The 19,222-nt window shown below is 32.9% G+C and overlaps 1 protein-coding gene across 2 annotated transcripts in view; it reads right to left on the bottom strand.

Moving 5' to 3' along the window:
* Positions 1-19,222, bottom strand: part of LOC130892771 (uncharacterized) — a 90,990-nt gene that overhangs the window by 20,694 nt on the left and 51,074 nt on the right. For both annotated transcript variants that reach the window (XM_057798376.1, XM_057798377.1), the window contains exon 8: positions 1,745-2,020. In XM_057798376.1, the coding sequence (XP_057654359.1) occupies positions 1,745-2,020 (276 nt within the window). The remainder of the gene's footprint in view (positions 1-1,744; positions 2,021-19,222) is intronic.

Below are 19,222 nucleotides of genomic sequence, written 5' to 3'. Positions count from 1 at the left end.
ATTTCTATGCCTTGATATTCAAATTTAATCTCTTGTTGTATAATTTCATCATCTACAACCAGTTTGCATCTGATAGGTGTTTTTGAGGTGGTTATGCATAAATGATATTTTTTCCTTTTCCTTTCAAATATAACTAATCCTGCAGAGCATTTAAGGATTGTTGCATTAATACCACATCTTTTTGCACCATTTCTTGTAATTTTACTGACACAGACAATTTAATGTACGCACATTAGGAGCTTTTATTTTGTCAATAATTTTGAAAATAATTGACAAAGTTGGGGAAAACTAACGATTCCGAGTAGAAATACTGGCGGTGAAACTTGTTTATTATCAAGAAGTAGAATCAGATTTTCTGTTCTCGACCAGCTCCAATCTTTCTAATGCATTAGTCTCGGTTTTCGGGTATTACTTAATTTTGTCTAATCGACGTTAATCTAATCATTATCATTGAAAATCTTTAGTATAACATTTTCTATTTATAGTTTACCAGGTTAGTATTAGATTCTTGATTTTCTTTAACTGTATTTGTATATTAGATTATTTTTTATATGAAACTTTCAATATATTAGGAGCCCCAACTAATTTTTGCAAATTATTTTTTCCAAGGTGTAAGGTAATTAAATAAATTTAATAAATCGACTTCCACCGGTGACTGTCAACAAACACCAAATACATTGGTGACAGATCAAAAATTTCCTTACGTCCTTATACATTCGGACCATCAGCGGTGTATGTAGACAATCACAGATATGCTCTGGTGGAGTCGAAAAAAAAGGATCCGACAAAGAGGCGACTGGCTGTTTCCTACCAAATCATTTGTTCTGCTTGGAGTCAGCAGCTTTGTCAGGGCAGAAAATCATAATCTTTTTCTTGAAAAATTGAATGCATTAATTGCGAGTATTGTTAAGATAAATAAACATGAAAGAAGTATCTGATTGCATTCCTCCTGAAATAGAAGAAATTTCGTGCAATGTAGAAATCAAGAAAAATATACATGAAGTCATATGGCGATTTTTTGGATTGGCGTGTGTTATTGTGACCTTCAGAAGTAAATAATAAAAGTTCTTTTTTGACATTTCGCATGAATAAATGTACCAAACAACCATTTGGCATATAACAGTCAATTTTACCCAACCCCAAGGACTACACAAGTCACTGATTTGGGAGTAGATGTATTAGAGTGTGTGTAGCTCATGTTGCACAAATAAGCTACTTTTATGAATCACTCGAAATCATGGAATCTATTTCTTAATGGAAATTTTTTAGATTGTGGGTGTTCAGGGGTTCATTTAGAAATACCAAAGCTTCGTCTTTCAGGCCAAACAGATGTTTTTGTGTTTTTACTTACCAAACTTTGGACTAAAGCATCGCTGACAAAAGTGTATAAACTTGAAGGGAGTTTTTGTTAGAAAATGAAAATGATTATGAAAAAAGTGTATTGTTCCTTTTTTTCGTCTTTTTTAGATCGAAAACTTTTCAAACAAACTTTTCGTATGTCTCTTTTTATATGATAAGATATATTAAAGTCGACTTCTTGTTATTTTCACCCAGATCTTTCGTGAAACCGTTTCCTTTTGAATTTTTCCATCCATTATTGATTATTTTTACTCAAATCTCAAATATTTCAATATTCGTCAAAAGGTTAAATATTTTTTTTTTAAAAACCACCGGCAGATGTTGTATGGTAATACTTTGAAACATAACGAACTATGAAATTTATTATAATAAAAAAATAACTTACCGGAACAAGCCTGGGGTGGAAGAGGAAATATAAGGGTAGTAGACGATTTTCTTCTAGCTACAGCGCATCCAAGAGAATGAGGTTTGAAGGAACGCAGTTGTTGCATAAAATCAGAACACTCCATAAGAGCTACGTCAGCAAAATGTAAGTCGCACAAAATCTGATTCTTGAAGCGACGCGCACGCTTCTGATTGAGTCCGGTCAAATTGAGACCACAACTGTTGCATCGCAAACATTCTTCGTGGTAGTGGTTATTGTCATACAACGGTGAAGGTTCTGAATAAAAAAAGATATTAATTTGGAAAATAACTACATTGTTAATTTTTCAACAAGCAGTATCCTAAAAACGTAGTCAGACTACATCAGTAATCGTAATCCAAGATCAAATTTATGTTCTACAAATACGAAGAATTATAATTCAATCAGTTTAAATTTTTGACACATCTTCAGCTAGAGAAATGAATATAATTTATAATTCATCTAGAGTTTGGTAGTTTATTAGATTATTAATTGCGAGATTCATTTGGTATAATTCTTATTCGACTATCATTAAAGGTCTAAATTACCACTTTACTATTCACTTTTCTAATAAACCCTCTAATAGTACCAGGTCAACATTAGTAAAACCTACACGGAACATACGAGACTAAATAGAATGGGGGTTGATCGATAACATTCCTTCCTACCACATATGTTGATAATAAATAAGTACGGGGAATATGAAAGTGAGAATAGAAAGATACACAAACTGAGTGTTTACTATAATTTAACATCCTATTAATTTTGTAATTAATAAAGATTAAAAAAATATTTTATACACATTTTGTACGATATCAACTACTGTTCAGATGTACAACATTTTGTGGTAACTCCTGATACTGAATTTTATATGCTTTCTTCTCTTATTTTATAGTATTGATTTCCAAGAACCACCAGAAAAGGTCAGTACCAGTTGTCAATATACTGCATTGATGACTATATGATTATATATTGAATACAAACTAAACAATAATGAATCCAAGAATATCCAAAGTATTCTGTGGTTTTAACCCAACATTCACCAAGTTCTTCGAGATCTTGATAAAACCATTATTTAGGATTAGATGCAACAAATTCTCATATTGCTCATTCAATATCTCCTTTGTATACAAATTTATTCCACGTAAGAATTTAGCAATTGATCTGAATACAAAGTAGTCCAACGGTGTAAGGTCTGCACTAAATGCTGGATGTGGTAGGAGTCCAATACCACCAAGTTTTTCGATTTTATTTCGCTTAAATTTCGCAGTATGTAGTTTAGCATTGTGTTTTTGTAAAAGAACCCAGCTTCGCTTAACTAAACCTGGATATTTTTTCGATAAAATGTCATAAATTTGCTCTGGTATTTTTTCTTTGTGTCACTAATGATTTTTCGTGTTTTTTTCAGCAGGGCAAGGAGCTAATTACTCAACGTTCTCGATTAATTCGTGTGGCACTATTTGAAATAATTTTTACCCTCTTTAGAAGGTCCAAGGGTTTCTCAAAATCGGAGAGTGCTAGTACTAGATTAGTTTTCTACCACGCTGTTGGACGATCTCAGTGTGAACGATCTTCAACGATTAAACCAAAGCTTTGACGTTCCGTCATCAAGTCATTTCTTGCTACCAGCGCTGCTTAAAACCTACTGGGTCGTCAATAAACAAAGAGAGAACACAGCTATAGCAAATATGGCAGGAAATTGGTTAGTATGGGAGATGGACCTGGTAATTCATATCTGACTGAAAAGATCACACGTAGAAGTCGATTACTACCTGACTTAAGTCCTCTTGGAGTGTTTTAAGAAATACCTAATTGGAATGTGAAGCGCACACTCGTTTCCAGTGTCCAAGGTGGACAGATACTAAGGAGGAATCTGAGAGAGAAGATAAACATAATGGGTAGCTAAGTAAGAAATAAGGATGGAAAATCAAACAGCTTAGGTCATAGTTAAGAATAAGAGAAAAGTAGAAAAGATTGGATAAACAGAACCACAAAAAAATAGCCCAAGAGAGGTTTTAGTCGGTAAAAGTTCGATAAAGATAGCAAGTATTTCGTGTGGTGTCTATGAGTATTTCCTTCTTGAAAAAACAAACATTTGAGTTAGCAAAAGAAAAAGAAAACTCCATGTCGTAATGTCTTTACGCAACTGTATATAATACTTTCTTCTCGATAATCTTTTTTATTTTGAGGAAGATTTTAAAAACAATTCATACTTCTACTATATTTGTTTTTGTTTATAATAAAATTGTAGTGGGATTTATTTCAAGTGGAAACAATTTTTTTACTCAATTAAAGTATTACATGTACGTCTGCTAATTTTAAAAAAGCTCAAACAATAAAAAAAAATTAATTTATTTCAATTTCAGGAAATATTCCCAACATTTGTACTTCTCATTTATCAAATCATTTTTGTTAATTATATTCTGTTTTGAACTGAATAAACGAAGTTATATATTAAAATCTACTCTACTAGTTCTTCAATTGATATTAGTTGACGAAACGATAATATACCGGATTTTGCGGTTTTCCTTTTTTCATGAATCCGATATTAACTTACATAATTTCGAATCCCCTCGCATCTTACATACTTCTCCAAATGATTTAATAACTTATAACGAATTCACATAATGTTATAGATCTTTTTTTGGCGCGTTGTTAAAATAAGTATTGGAAGTTTCTGGAATCTACGAGCCGAAGAAAAATATGTGGAAATATCAATCGAATGTGTCTCGAATATCAACTTATCCGTAACACGGTCAGACATATTGTATTACAGCTACAGTTAGTTTCTGTATGGCCACATCGGATATTACCCATGCATTTAAATGAGTCAGATAACGTGGGTTTTCTGCCCAATCATTTTTCTTGATATATGGAATTTCGTATCACATTATCGTCATAAAAGTTATACGTAAGTAGTTAATAGAAAATTAAAGTAAAATACTTTAAAACGTAAGGAAAGTTGAGAATTTACCGATAACCAAAATTAGAAATAAGAAATGTATTTAAATTGTTAATAGTATAATAGTTTGGATGGACATTGTGTAGGCTAGCAATGAAAAAGATTTGAAAAATTTGATTTTATATTTAAATACGGTAGATTTTCAAAGCCCAATTCATACCATTATTCTATAGTATATTCTTTTTCTGTAGATTTGTCCTTTAAATGCAATGTAAAAGTCATTGACCAAATATTGTACCTTGAGCATTCCAAAACACTGATGGCATAACTTTGTCAGCCAACTTTTGCGTCTTTCTACGCTTTGGAGTCTGAATATCAAGTGCGGTCCACTCGATTAATTGCTGATTAGATTCCAATGTGAAATTATAGAGCCATGTTTCATCCATTGTCATATATCGACTCAAAAATTGGTTTCAGTTCTAAACAGAGCCTTCGCATACTCAAACACGTCCCTTTGATATCATTTTGTGTCCTTTTTCTATGTTTTCGTCGGTCAACCTCTTTGGGATGTTCACTGCCTGCATCATTCTCATTTGAACCTAGCCAACCACTTTTCAACGACTACTAGTCCTGGAGCAAAGTCCAAGTTAATGAGCTAAGCCGTGAGTAGTATTTTTTTTTGTCAAAATTCTGTTTTATGCGTTTTATCAACAAAACATAAGTTGCTACACTTCAAAAGCTATAACTTACAAACTAATAATACGGCAGCTATGAAATTTGAAGGAATGTCTTCCCAAGATTAGAGCTAACTGGAAATCATATGAATTTAATACTAGCAGTCTCAACTATGTGCGAACATACGTAATTTTCAGCCCGTCTAATAACCAAATGGTCCAATATTTCAAATGAAATATTTATTCGAGAATTTGAGGAAAAAGAAGTCAAATTCCGCATAACTTTGGTGGCTTACATGAAAATAGTAGCTGAGCAAAATCAAGGGGAGTGAGAGTAGTGAAATTTACAAAACTGTCTGCAGCTGAGCAACGCCGTTTATAGAAAAGATGTTTTTATGAGCTATTTCTATTTTATTTACAATGCTATGGAGGAAGTGCGGAAAAGTTGTATATTTTATTCTAATTTTTGAAATATGTTGTTGTAAGTGTGAGTTCTCACAAGAATTTTGAGTCATTTTTTAACTTTAACAAATGTTAAAGCTACAGTATTGTTAAAAAACTGATACTCTTAATTCAGTCTATGTACTCTTGGATTTTAATATTTAAATTATTCTAAATGATAAAAAGTGTAGTAACTTGAATCCACGAAAAGTAAACCAATTAAAAATATATTTTCATTTAGATGCGTATCATTAGAAACAACAGAAAGTTACGAAATTAGTTTTAAAGATAAACAGAAAATGTGACAAATTTTTAATTCTACGAACAAAGCGGTTTGATGAAAAATAAAATTCCATTTAGAAAGTAGACATTGATGGTCATATAACCGAGGGTGATCCATATCACATTCACCTTATAAAAAACCCTTTACAACTATGGAAATGAGAATGAAGGGTTGGTAACTTTTGCTATGCACATAATTAATTGCGTATCGTGTTTATTCAAAACGTACCACGCCTGTTTATTATTCGTAAAAGTTTTAAATGACGTCAAAGTTCTCCGACAAGTTGTCGTCGTTATTGTCAAATTAAGCGTCCGATCAAATGAAATTACCAGTCCCGGATCTAAGGGAAAGTAAGCCCGGGGCGGAATTCCTTAGTTCAATCGAACTAAATATTGAATTGGTACAGCGTCAAACTTGCCACGCCACTTCGATCTCACCTCACCAGGTAGATTTTGCACCGAATCTTGTGCTATTTTAATAAACACATATAATTTACTTTCATATTTCAATTTATATAAATTGAGATTATTAAGAAATGCATGGTTGATCGTGTATATATTGGATGGTTATGAGCCCTTTATGCTAGCACTAGTAAAAAGATAAAAACTGTTTTCTGGTTAGGTTAGGAATACGATGGTGGTTCTCCAAGTTTTCATAATCCATCAATAGGTGGCGTTAATGAGTTGTGGCACCATTGTATTTGTCATCATCTTAGATATCGATCGAGTAAGTTGTTAATAGTGAAGTTTATGCAAAAATGGAAATCATTCCTGAAGACTGGATGATTTTAAATTAAAATACCTTACTAAACAACCTTTGTGCAACTTTTGGTAATGAAGCACCATCAGAGAAGACTTTTTATAGTTGGTTTGCAGAATTTCGTCATGGTCGTGCATCCTTCAGTGATGAATGTCGAGAAGGTAGATCAAAATCGATTGTCATTTCGAGAAACATCGATGCTGTGCGCAACATGTTTAAAGAAGAACGGCATGTGACTTACAGATAGATAGAGGCGCCTCTTAGGATATCGCAATGAGCTTAATTACCCCCTACCACCCTAGTTTTGCCTTCAGGTATTTTTAGATTGGATTATACCTATAATTATAATTTTGATCGATGAGCCTTTTTAGGTCGAAAACTCCGAATAAGGTCATAGCCATAGATTACACCATCATCTGATGTTTGAAACGTCTTCAAACTTGTCATTACTTTAGAATAAGGTTGGTGTAGGGAATATGCCCATGTTGTTATATGTTTTCACCGTAATTTCTACTTGCTTGCGCTACAGACTATCAGATGGCATAGCAAGTGTTAACTGACGGATGTGGTTCATCTATAACCGACAGTATTTGTGGCCGTTTGAACCTGACCTTTGAGAATGGTAGTCATGGGAGATGGTCTAGGCTCTCTTCCTATGTGTACTTGCCACAGTACCATACTTTGTAGTGAACTCTTTTCGAGATGTGCGGACCTCAAAAAATTTTTGAAACTATATTTCTACGATATCAGAGTAGATATAGAGTAGAAAAAATGTTTCTAGAATTGGTTTGAGCATGTGCAAATCTATATAAACCTTCAAAAGTATTAAAATACTTTGTTTCCAGCTTGTTCATTTTTGTTTCACATTTTGTTAAAACTTTTTTAATTTGTTATTTGACAAATGGAATTAAAAACGAAGAAATTTTCTTCATGGGTTCGGCTTGCTAAAATTATTGAATAAAAGGCTAGATAAATTGCTGCTAAAATTTTATTTACGCCCATTAATGACTAAAAATAGTTGTAGAATAAAATTTCAGGAGTTTTCTTGAGAAAATTTGTCTTTTTTTAACGTCCCTAATGGAATTCGATTTAGGAACTATTGAGCTATTTTACATTTAAAACCTCCTTTCGGTGAAGGCTCATGAAAATTTCATCAATTAAAAATATTATAAAACAAAAAAATGCAAAAGTTTCCAGTCAGACTCAAACCCGCGACGATTTGACTGAAAGGCGACAACCTAACTGCTTGACGGCCGCAATTTTTTTATAAATCGTCGCGATAAAATTCATATATGAATTCATGGGTAATTTAAATAAAAATACTTAACAGTCAATAAATATTCAAATCGAGCCAATGCTATTAATGTAATTAAGTTTTTCCATAAATAATATCATTTTTTTATTGAATAATCGTATAGAAAGATATTGTAATAGAAATCTGACGGTGCAAGATCTGGACTAAATGCTGGATATGGTAGGAGTTTAATACAACCAAGTTCTTCGATTTTATTCCCCTAACTTTCGTAGTATGTGATTTAGCTGTCCAATATATACCTCGGCATTGATAGCTCTACCATCTGGAATGATTTCGGAGTACATTAAAACTTCATAATTCCATCAAACACAAATTAAAAGTTTCCGCTCGAATCGACTTCCTTTTGGGATGGTTTTTGGTAATTGTCCTTTATGTAACCACTGATTTTCCATGTTAGAGTTGTTTAAATAAATCCATTTCCCATCGTAAGTAACAATAAAATTATCATCTTTCGACTAGGCAAGGAGCTGTTTCCACACCTCTGCTCGACGTTTCGGTTGAATCTCGGTTAATTTATGTGGACTCTAATGATTTTAAATGGCGACGTATGGTATCTTTAGAAGGTCCTAGAGAATGGGATAATCGGTGGTACCAGGAAAGTTTTCTACTGATTCCCTTTTAACCTCAATATCCAACGTAAATGATCTTCAAGCGTCAAATCTCCACCATTGAAACGATTGTACCAACGCTGTGTCGTTCCGACATTAATTTCTCCTTAGATTTCATTAATTTCCATGGCTGCTTCAATCTTTTGATTCCAATGATGTCTCAACAATACACGTGAATTTTATGTGTGTCGCAGTCCCTACTATTTATCATAAAAATTCTGTATTGTTAATTAAAAATTGAGAATGATTGAAAGAAAATAAAGAAATTAAACTCTTCATAGGATTAGAGACGTGTTTAAATCGAGCCGTAGGAATTTTCACATATCAGTCCCTCTGAAGTTTTTATCAATATCATACTATTTGCAGCACAATCTTCTGGTAGAATTCTTAATCTTCTTTGTTCCTTATAGAGCACTCTATTAGCGAAATTCTAGCTTGATTTAAAAGTTCTAGACTATTTGGTTTCGTATAAAAATTTAGTCAACGAATTCACGTGATATTATTAATTATTTCACCAATTTTTTTATTGAATCATATGTAATTACAAGTTCATTGGTTGTTGAAAAGTGATTTGATAGAAAAGTTCATCTAAGCGATCACAAAAAAACTGATAGAGTGAGATAAACAAAGTATAGTAAAAACAAGCTTTATAATGCTAAATTTGTTAATGGTACTTGATTAAATCTAATGAATAGAACTATAACAGATCCAGTAAAGATTTGATGCGTAATACGCTTTAAATTTAATTAATCTTGGATCCAAACAGGACCTCTACTTTCATTTTGTATCTTTTTCTAAATTTGGACAATTTCCACTGAATGTACGTTGTGAGCGAAGTTTTAACAAGACTAAAACTTATGAGCTTTGCTCTGGGAGAACGAATACTTCAATATTAGCAACAAAAAGTCGACTGGCATATAAAAGAGTCAGAGAGGTGTTTTCAGAGTCATGAAGAAGACTGTGCTTTTATTATATAAAACTGACAACATGATAACATGTATGGACAAAGTAAATAAATAAAAATGTGTAACAATAATAGCATCCCTTGTTCTTTACCGTTAGAAGTCAGCTTACACTTTAAATAAACTTAGAAAATTATTATTGTAGTGTGGTATCTGAAATTGTTAGAAAACTGGTAACTTAATGAAAGTCCAAGTATACAAATTAGGTAGTTTTAAACTTTTTATTTGTTAGGAAAACATGTTACTGTCAAAACCATAAATGAACTGAAGAATTAAGTAATTTTTCCTATTGGAAGTACCAATAGATATATAAAATACATAAAATACTAGTCACCCTGCAATTAATAAGCCTGCATGGCTAATATTAATTTTGAAAATTATTCACCTTGTATATCAATATTGTTATCAAAAAAATTTTGCCAAATATGTTGATGTAAACCATGTGAATGAAATATAAACAATTAAAAAAGTTAATTTTTTTTAACTACAAATTCGTAAAAGACTTACTTTTGGAATATTAGTCATGTTTATTATTACGAATTGTGCACAGAAATTTTGACTTTATTCAGTTGAATATTGGTGCTTAATAGGAGATTTACACGTTCAAATAATATAAGTTTTTTTATCATGAACTTAGTTTATTTTTTCCTGTCATTTCAATAAAACCTGTTAATTATACATCCTGTATAATACATTTTTTCCTTGATATCAATAGCGTTAGATTAATCTAATATATATTTCAAATTTCTGTAGATTTTATTTTTTTCTTAAAATATATAATTAGATGTTTTTAATCATTTTTGACAGGCTTCTCTCAAAAATATCTTTTTTTGTAATAGCAAAGTGGATTTTTACCAGATCCTTTCTAATATCTAGTGACGGATAAAACAAAAATTATACAAATATTTTTAAATTTAATGGTTTTGTGGTAAAATAAAAATATGTTCGTCATTATGACGTTTTTGTCCATATTTGCATTTGACTGATTGATTGAATTCAATAATATTATGCAGATACTGTCAACTAATAAGTACAGCAACAAGTAAATGCTCAAAGAAGCGTTTATGTATTGTCCATTTACCTTCAGAAGTTTCGTTAAGTAACTCACTATCATTTTTGGTAGAAATGTTGACAAGTAGGTACACGTGTAACTATATAGATACCACGTTATTAAATATAATTGTAAAAGTCACTAAGCGTTTTAAAGGTTTTGTAGATCGTTAAATAGCAACATGTAAACACTATGAACATGCAACAAATGCATTTAAATATAAGGACGTGCACGTGCTACGGGAGCACCGAAATCACTGATGGAGCGCCGCGGCGACGGAACGTCGACAAATGCCCCACCCCCAGCATCGATTGCCAACTTTGTTATCATAAATTTTACTGCTTTAGATAGGAAATTCGGAATCTTAAACTACATAGTTAATTATTTTCTAGTGATTCCTGGCATTGAACTATTTACGAGTTTGAGATTAAAATAAAATAAGTTTATTAGAAAAATTAGAAACTTCAGTACTAAAAAAAAATTTTAGGTTTCTATAAAAACAATACCCGTACTTAAAAAATAGGAGCAAATCAGGCGGGCTCTTTAATCCACTTGGAATTTACTCGAGCTCAAGAAATTATATAAACAGATATTATATAGGTTTAACTGAAAAACGTCCAGTAACAAAAATTGTTGATAAAGTTTGGTGTGTACAGCTGTAGTGAATCATCTATTCCTCCACCTACAGTTTTCTTTCACTTTCTCTTTATTTTCAATTGTCTCATACAACATTGCAAAACAATTGTTTGACGTTTTTGCTATTTAAATTTTGTTTTGTTTGATATGTTAACGTCTGATGCTTCTCTTTGTAAGAAATTTAGAAAGTACCTATAAGTAATCATCAGATTTTGAAATAGCATTACTTCAAAATTAGGTACTAAAAGAGAAAGGAGTAAATTAAAGAAAACATAAACCCTAAGAAGACCCTTTAGTTTGATTTTACTGCAGGATGATATCACTAGATCCCATTTTGCAAACCTCGAAATTGAATGAATTAACCGGTAAACCGGGCCCAATACGCAACATCATCTTTTTTGGTAATTAACATAAATCAAAAACCAGAATGAAGCGATGACTTGTGTCAATCATTTCCAATAATTAAAAGTTGTTTCTCTGGTAACGGGAATCACTAGATGATGACACAATTGCGGGAGCTCCTGTGACTGGGACTGCTCCAGAAAACATTAGTGGAAAAAATTATTCCAAGTGACCGGCTCCTCAAAACAAAAAATCGTTGTGAGCGATTTTCAAAGCTTTGCCGTGAGGACCAAGAAAGTGTTATCCGATCAATTTTAACGGGTGATGAAACTATAGTATTCTACTATGATTCGATACCCAAAAGAGTGTCCATGAAGTGGCATCGGAAAGGGCAAAAAGGAAAGGTTACGAAAAACACCAAAAAAGTGATGACTACGATATTTTGGGACTGTGAGGGTATCTTTTTTATTGGCTTTGAAGAATCAAATCGCCGTATCGTGAACGCCGTATATTACTAAATCAACGCCGGAAAATCAACGCGGGTGTTGCGCGCTTGCTCCATGTCAATGCTACAGTCTGCACTGCTTCACTTTCCAATGCTACTGTTCACGAACGTGACTTCACACAAATTGAACACTCACCATACAGCCCCGATCTGTAATTAAAATGTTTATAGGATTTTATAACAATATTCAATGAAATAGTCGTAGATAAAGTATAGTATTCAACGTGTGCTAGCCTGGTGCCTATAAAACCGTGGGAATAATGCAAGAAACCCAATTTTATTTCTCCGAAGGTGTTAACAAATGAAATCGAATTTAAAATGAAACAATAAGGGAAGACTGGAATATATCACCTTTAGTGAAAAGATGAGATGGGGGCTCAAAATAATAATGTGAATTCGTTAAATATACTGGAGTCTGTTCCTGTAAATGTGATTATAGTTGACATTGATGTATTATTCTGTAAACGAATTTCTCATTTTACACTTCATTGACTTTCAATACTTCTATAGTGACCAAGTAACAAAAATGTTGTATCTAGAAGAAACAATAATTTAATTTAATTGATTAATTGATACTATTCGATTAACACGAACTCAAAAAAATATCTAGTTACCCCATAGTTGTAATTGCCTACTTCTGGTACTTCATTTTCATTCATTTGTGTCTAATGTGTCGAGTTCTGTAGATGATGGCGCCTGGATCGTCTCTTCCCGATCGTTTCCCATACATGATCGATATGAGTTAAATATCGGTACCAGGTTGACTGCACTTTTAAATGGACGGCCTATCTGAACGCTACTCTGAGTATGAGTATGAAGACGAGTGTTTCTTATCGAAGAAAGTTGATAGGTACTAAACATACTGATGGATTACGCATTTATCCGTTTGCAAAAGTGTCCATATTAATTTTTTTACAACCCGGATTCAAGAGGTACGGATGTCTAGATGCAAAAAGTCAAGTATGCCTAACGTACCCCATAGGTGAGGTTAATTGACCAAGAGTATGAGGCGAACTGAGCACTTGGAAAGTATAGCCAAAAGGATGGGCTGAATATTAACTAGACATGAAATCAAATTTCTGTTTCATTGTAAAATTTTTATTTCTAGTCCTTAACGGACAAAAAAACTTAATCAAAAGTAATTTTCTTCAAATAATAAACTGAAAATAGAATCAACAAAACTTCAACGCAAAAATTGATGAAATATAGAAAACTTAATCGTCGTTGTCAGTGTTGCAAACGGAAGTAAGACCAAGCGCACGTTTAGTATGAGCCTGTTCCTTTCAAATTTTACTCTGGATCCATATTTCTCCTGATAAACTTTAAGAATAGGCTTCGTAACAAATCAGACAGAAATAATCATCATGCTTTTCTATAAATTGTCTTCCTTAGCTTTTTAACTTTTTCATGAACTGCTTTTGGGTATGGTTGAACAATTTCTGAGGAAAATGCATGGGGTTGGATCGGCCAATTCGTTTTATTTTTTGCTTCTATCAAGTTCGAGTTCAGCTTAGTTGGTTGAGGTAGAAGGTTCAGTGCTGGACATTACAGCTTGCTCTAGACGATCTTTTCATATCTCGACCGTTGTGGATTTGGACGGTCAGTAACAACTGATGATGAAAACTCATCCTCACTAAAAATGTTTGTATTGTAGTCTTTCAGCCACCGGTAAAAATATTTATGTGATCTAAGGAACGGTATAACGTTTAACTATTACACATAAAATATTCTGCTTTATAATTACTTTATTTTTTGGTTTTGTAATGAGTTTCCTTTCCGCGACCCCTCGTTTTCGCTACATGATGAATTCGTGTGCGGTGAATAGTTTTCGAGATATTTCGATTGCCCAACTTACCCCTATGCTCAACTAGCCCCGCTCTACCCTAAACCATATAATAAAAATAATTTTACGGCAATCCAGAAATATGTAATGAATTGTATTAAAAATCAATATTAACATTAACCCAGGGTGTAAAATGCTAAATAAAACACATATAATCGAATTAAGAGGAAACACCTACTGCATTTTATAAAATCTCCTTCTTAACAGGCTTTTATTTTGTAAGATACCGCCAACTGAACAAAATTGACTGCTCTGTTCGGGAACCAGTCAACATACTTTATTACCTGGTACAAAAGAGGCACTTAGCGAAGTCCTCAAGCTAATTCAGGAAGAAAAATGAAAAGTAGGTAATCTGACAGGTCACCTGAATATTCTAGAATCAATAAAGCATGAAAACATTGACAAACCAATGGATTAGAATGGAAATCCCATTTTAAGTGATAATAAGACCGTGAAACAACAACTATCTTCATAAAGCTCGGAATATATCTCTCGGGTAGGTAAATGGTTCAAAGCTAGCGCGAGGAGCTGGATTTTGGCATTTTTTGACCAAAATGCTAGTTCTCCATACCAGTAGGAAACCCAATCACTATTTTTTAGGCTCGAAATTAATATATAATTCCAGTAAAGAAAGAAGGGGCAAAGGTTTCATATTTTTAGGTTTGACCTTTATAGTGGTCTCATGAGATGTTACATCAACAAGGTACTAAACGAATACCTCAAGGATCAGATGTCTTACTAGAGAAACACTCCAATCCTAGCACGACGCATATCGGCTAAGAAGTCCGAGGAATGATATTAAATTGGTGGTTTGTTTTCTGACCAACGTTGGGCATAGAAAAGGGCGACTATAAACTATAAATTATGCGAGCAAGCTAGAGAGAGAATAAAGCATCTACTCTGTTAATGTTCTCCCATTTCAGTAAAAGGCGTAGGTTCCCTTGAAGAGTACTGCTAACAACTTAGAAAGTGGGAAGAAGCCTTTAGAAAAATATCCAAAATCCAAAACAACTTTGTAAACAATATAAAGTAATCTATCATAGTCTGCTCTACCTATGCTCATGAAGTTGCCAAAAAATGAGCAAATTATTTCCTTGAGCATATTTACTTTCTGTAACTCATTATTTTTAAATCAAATTTGTAAATTAAAACGATATAACTAATTTTTTTGGTTTGGTAATAACTAATTGTTAAAATAGATATACCTGAAATATTGACGTCAACTTATTTTATTTATATGATTTGTATGATTAACAGATAACTGATTTCGATTTATTGCATATTTATCATCAGCAGATACTCAATGTTAGATTGATTAACTCATAGGTTGATACAATACGTTCCATAAATGAACTACATTATCAATGAAATATGTTATGAAACATCTGACAAAAAATAAAGTGAAAATCTATTAAATTTGTAGTCTTAAATGATTCAAGATCAACTAATTTCCATATATTTATCAGATCCGTTGACGAGTTGGTATTTTTTCATTTATTCATTGAACTGGAATACAAACAGGATGTATCCAAAACAGTATTCGTAATAAACTTGTTAAATATAACACAATATAATTAATATCAACAATAAAAACCGCACATTTCGTAATTGTAGTATCAATATTGTAATCATTAACTATGAGAATTAAAAAGCATGAAAAAAAAATTGGAACTAGATAATTACTAAATTATATGATTCAAGAAATCTTGATATTATATATTATATTGGGCTTAGGCTCGTAGGCTGACACATAGATAGCACTACTGGTATCAAATCCATATGATTTTCAGTTAGCTCTAACCTTGATAATCAAAAAGAAAATCGTGTTTCAATAGAAAGATCGTCTCCACGCAGTTTCACGTTGCTATATTTCTGATAAAACAAATCAAACTTTTTAATTGGAAACTGATCATTCATTTCGCCTCTGAATCAAATTCGAGAATCTTGGTCATCATCATTGTTTTCGTTGATAGTGAGAATAGAGTGCCTCTTCGGTAAAGACCGCTCCTTATTTGGTAAGTACCTTTAAATCCTCCCTCACTCAAGCTGAGTTTTTGACCAAAAGAGAGAGTTTAAGGCAATAGAGACCTGGTACTATACCACTTGGTGAGAAAGGTAGAGATTACCTTAGGTAATGGAATCTGGCGGAAGTTCTAGACATTCAGGGAGCATTCGCCGTAGCACTGAGCGTTGTCTGATAAAATGGATAGAAACAAAACTCTGTCAGCATCGTGGCGGCCAGAGGTTAACTACAAAGCAGATGTTTTGTTTCCAAAACCTAAAGCGCAATATTGACACGGCATAAGCTATAACATTAGGAGATGTGACTCTTGTATCTTCCATCTAGGGATCACTCTGGATCCAAAGCTCCTCTGGTATGAACAAGTGGACACCAGAGTAAAAATGGCTACTTGCATGTACTTGGGCATACATATGGATCTTATGGTGTACATAGGGTGTTTTATCGAAGATTCGTTATTTGATATACACTCCGTTAGTTGAGCCTCTTTTCACTTACGGAGCCATGGTATAGTGATCCTTTATGGATATAGTAGAAACTACGATACAACAGATTTCAGCGCCTCATAAAGTCCATGCGTTCGATCCCAATTAAGGCCCTTGAAGTCCCACTGAAGTCTTGTCTTTAGACCTTAAAATTGGAAGCTATAGGAAGGCATTTAGTCAATATATCATTAACCAAAATGTGGGTGCAGTACTCGTATGTGCAGGGACCTAATGGAATCTGTGACTGTTCATAATAAGAGTTTGGAGACATAAATTCTTGATAAAGAACAGTGTACGGGGGACTACAGTTCAATACTGAGTAATGGAGCCACCTGTTACACAAATTGCTTACCGGATAGCACCCTAAAATAAGAGATTTTTCTTGCTTGAAGCTTTTAAGTTGCTTTTGAATCGGAAATTTGTGTCTCGCTTTAATGAAATGTACTGGAAACAAAACGTTATGAAACTATTTCTAACATTGAAGAGACAACAGTGCCTTCTACTAATGCCTCCAGTCAATGAATCAACGTTGGGATAAGTGAAGTAGCAGTAATTAGGAATCGAACAATTCAAATTTTATTTTACCTTATTACTTATTTTTGATCACACCTCATATTCCATTGAAATCAAAAGTAGACCAAATAACCCGAATTTGAATAAAAGATGTTAGTAAGTTGATTTTATGAAAAATATAAGAAAATTGTTTATAGATAACGAAGTAATGAAATCATTCTAATATAAATTTTATATCGGGAATTATTCTCCTATTTTTTATAGGAAACATATCAAGAATTTATCGAGTAATTTACTACTACTACTAACTACATTTCTAAGGAGCAAAGACTATACTTTTTAACGTCGAAATTGATGTGTAATAAGAATCTCAGTCAGGCCCGGTTTGCAATTCCGCAATTCCGCGATCGTGAAGTATTCCCGGCTCTATAGGCCCTCAAAAGGTCCCCTACATATATTTGGACTTTAAGAGAACAATTGGCGAATCAAAAGATAAAACTGAACACTGAAAATTGTAGTAATATGAGTAACAAAGACATTTCACAAGAATTGTTCTTGGTAGAACACCAATAAGTTTGTGACTATTTAAAAACTTGAGGGTTTGAAACTGGGTTGCTAGAGCTGCTGTGTGAAGATCACAAGAATCAGTCTCTCGAAGGTACAAAGACTGACTCGGATACTCGAATATCAAGAATAAACCAAAACCTCAATAAAAAAATGGTCAACTCTGGGATACGCCTCAGGACGAAATACCGAAAAATTTTAGTTGGAGGAACCAAACTCAAAAATAAGCTGTAGAAGTGGAGGAAATCGAAACAATAGACTACAAATAAATGTAAATGCCATCGAATGGTATCCAGATACCTCCAAAACAGCAGACAGAACAGGTATAGGAAGGTATGAATTCAGAACATTATTCGTCAAGAAGAAAAATATGCAATTGAAAAGAAATATCTTCTTGTCCAATAGTCAAAAAGCCATTAGAACTTTAAGCTACAATTTCAATAGATTTAAACCAGTTTGGGAATCCCTTTGCAAGTTAAATGAGCTAGGTAAGAACCATAAAGTTGGGTTCCGTGACACACTGGATTGGAAAGAAATGAAATGTCTGTTATACTTGCTAAAATAGAGGCGGATAAACTCTTTAAAGGACCTGACAAACACTTGAAACTTGAAATACTTCCCATAGCTTGACGGAGATTCAACATGGAATGGAGTATCCACTGAAAACTACGAAGTCAGATGTAGTGAAGAAGAAGAAGGTTTGAAACTAACCGAAGAAGTGGGGAAAAATTCTGATATCAACTACTGTGAGAATAGATAATGTTTAGTGTTTTTCCTGTCTTTCACCAACGTGTATATTGTTTATAAATTTGTTCTTATCATAGCTTGTACCCAAATATTCAAAAACCGACTTTCTACACTTTACTTTGAAATTGATTGTAATTTTTGGCAATTCTATAACATTCGCCTTGTAATTTAGTGGTATACTAAAAATATTTTCTTTTTTGTAGAAGCCAAAATGACATGAAAACGCTTTTCCAAGAACCAGAATTATAAAAATTCTACATATCTCTCAGTCAGACCTGATTTACAAATTATAGCCGATAGCACCAAACGTTCTCATCCGGGCCTGATCCTAGTATTTGATTGGTTTCCTTGGAGACATTAAGACTGTTTTTATTACTCAATTGTGCTCGACCATAGAATATGATGATATAAATCTCTTGAAAATACAATAGGTTTATTACATACGGGGCTATAATAGTTTGAATTTGGTCTTCGTTTCCTGGTAAGGGGTCGACAATGTGATGGTGTGGAATACAGATAATGAACTCTTAAAGTATTAAAAATGCTACCATTGAATACATATTCATTCGTGTGAAGCAAGTTTAGAACTCAGAAAGTAGTAAAATAATTATTGAAAACCAAAAACATTCGTGGTCTGCCACCAAATTCGCATAATTTTGAGTAAGTGTTTGTTGTAACAAATGATTAATCTTATTTAATTAGATGTTCAAATTCTTTCTTTTATTTGATTGACTGTTATCACTAATATATTTGTCAGTTTATCCTGATGACCAAGTATTCTCCAGTACAGAATATTTTTTTAGATGTCCC

Source organism: Diorhabda carinulata, chromosome 4 (assembly GCF_026250575.1).
Source record: "Diorhabda carinulata isolate Delta chromosome 4, icDioCari1.1, whole genome shotgun sequence".
NCBI lineage: Eukaryota > Metazoa > Arthropoda > Insecta > Coleoptera > Chrysomelidae > Diorhabda > Diorhabda carinulata.
The sequence above is the reverse complement of the archived record's forward strand: the minus strand, read 5'-3'. Positions and strand labels throughout refer to the sequence as shown.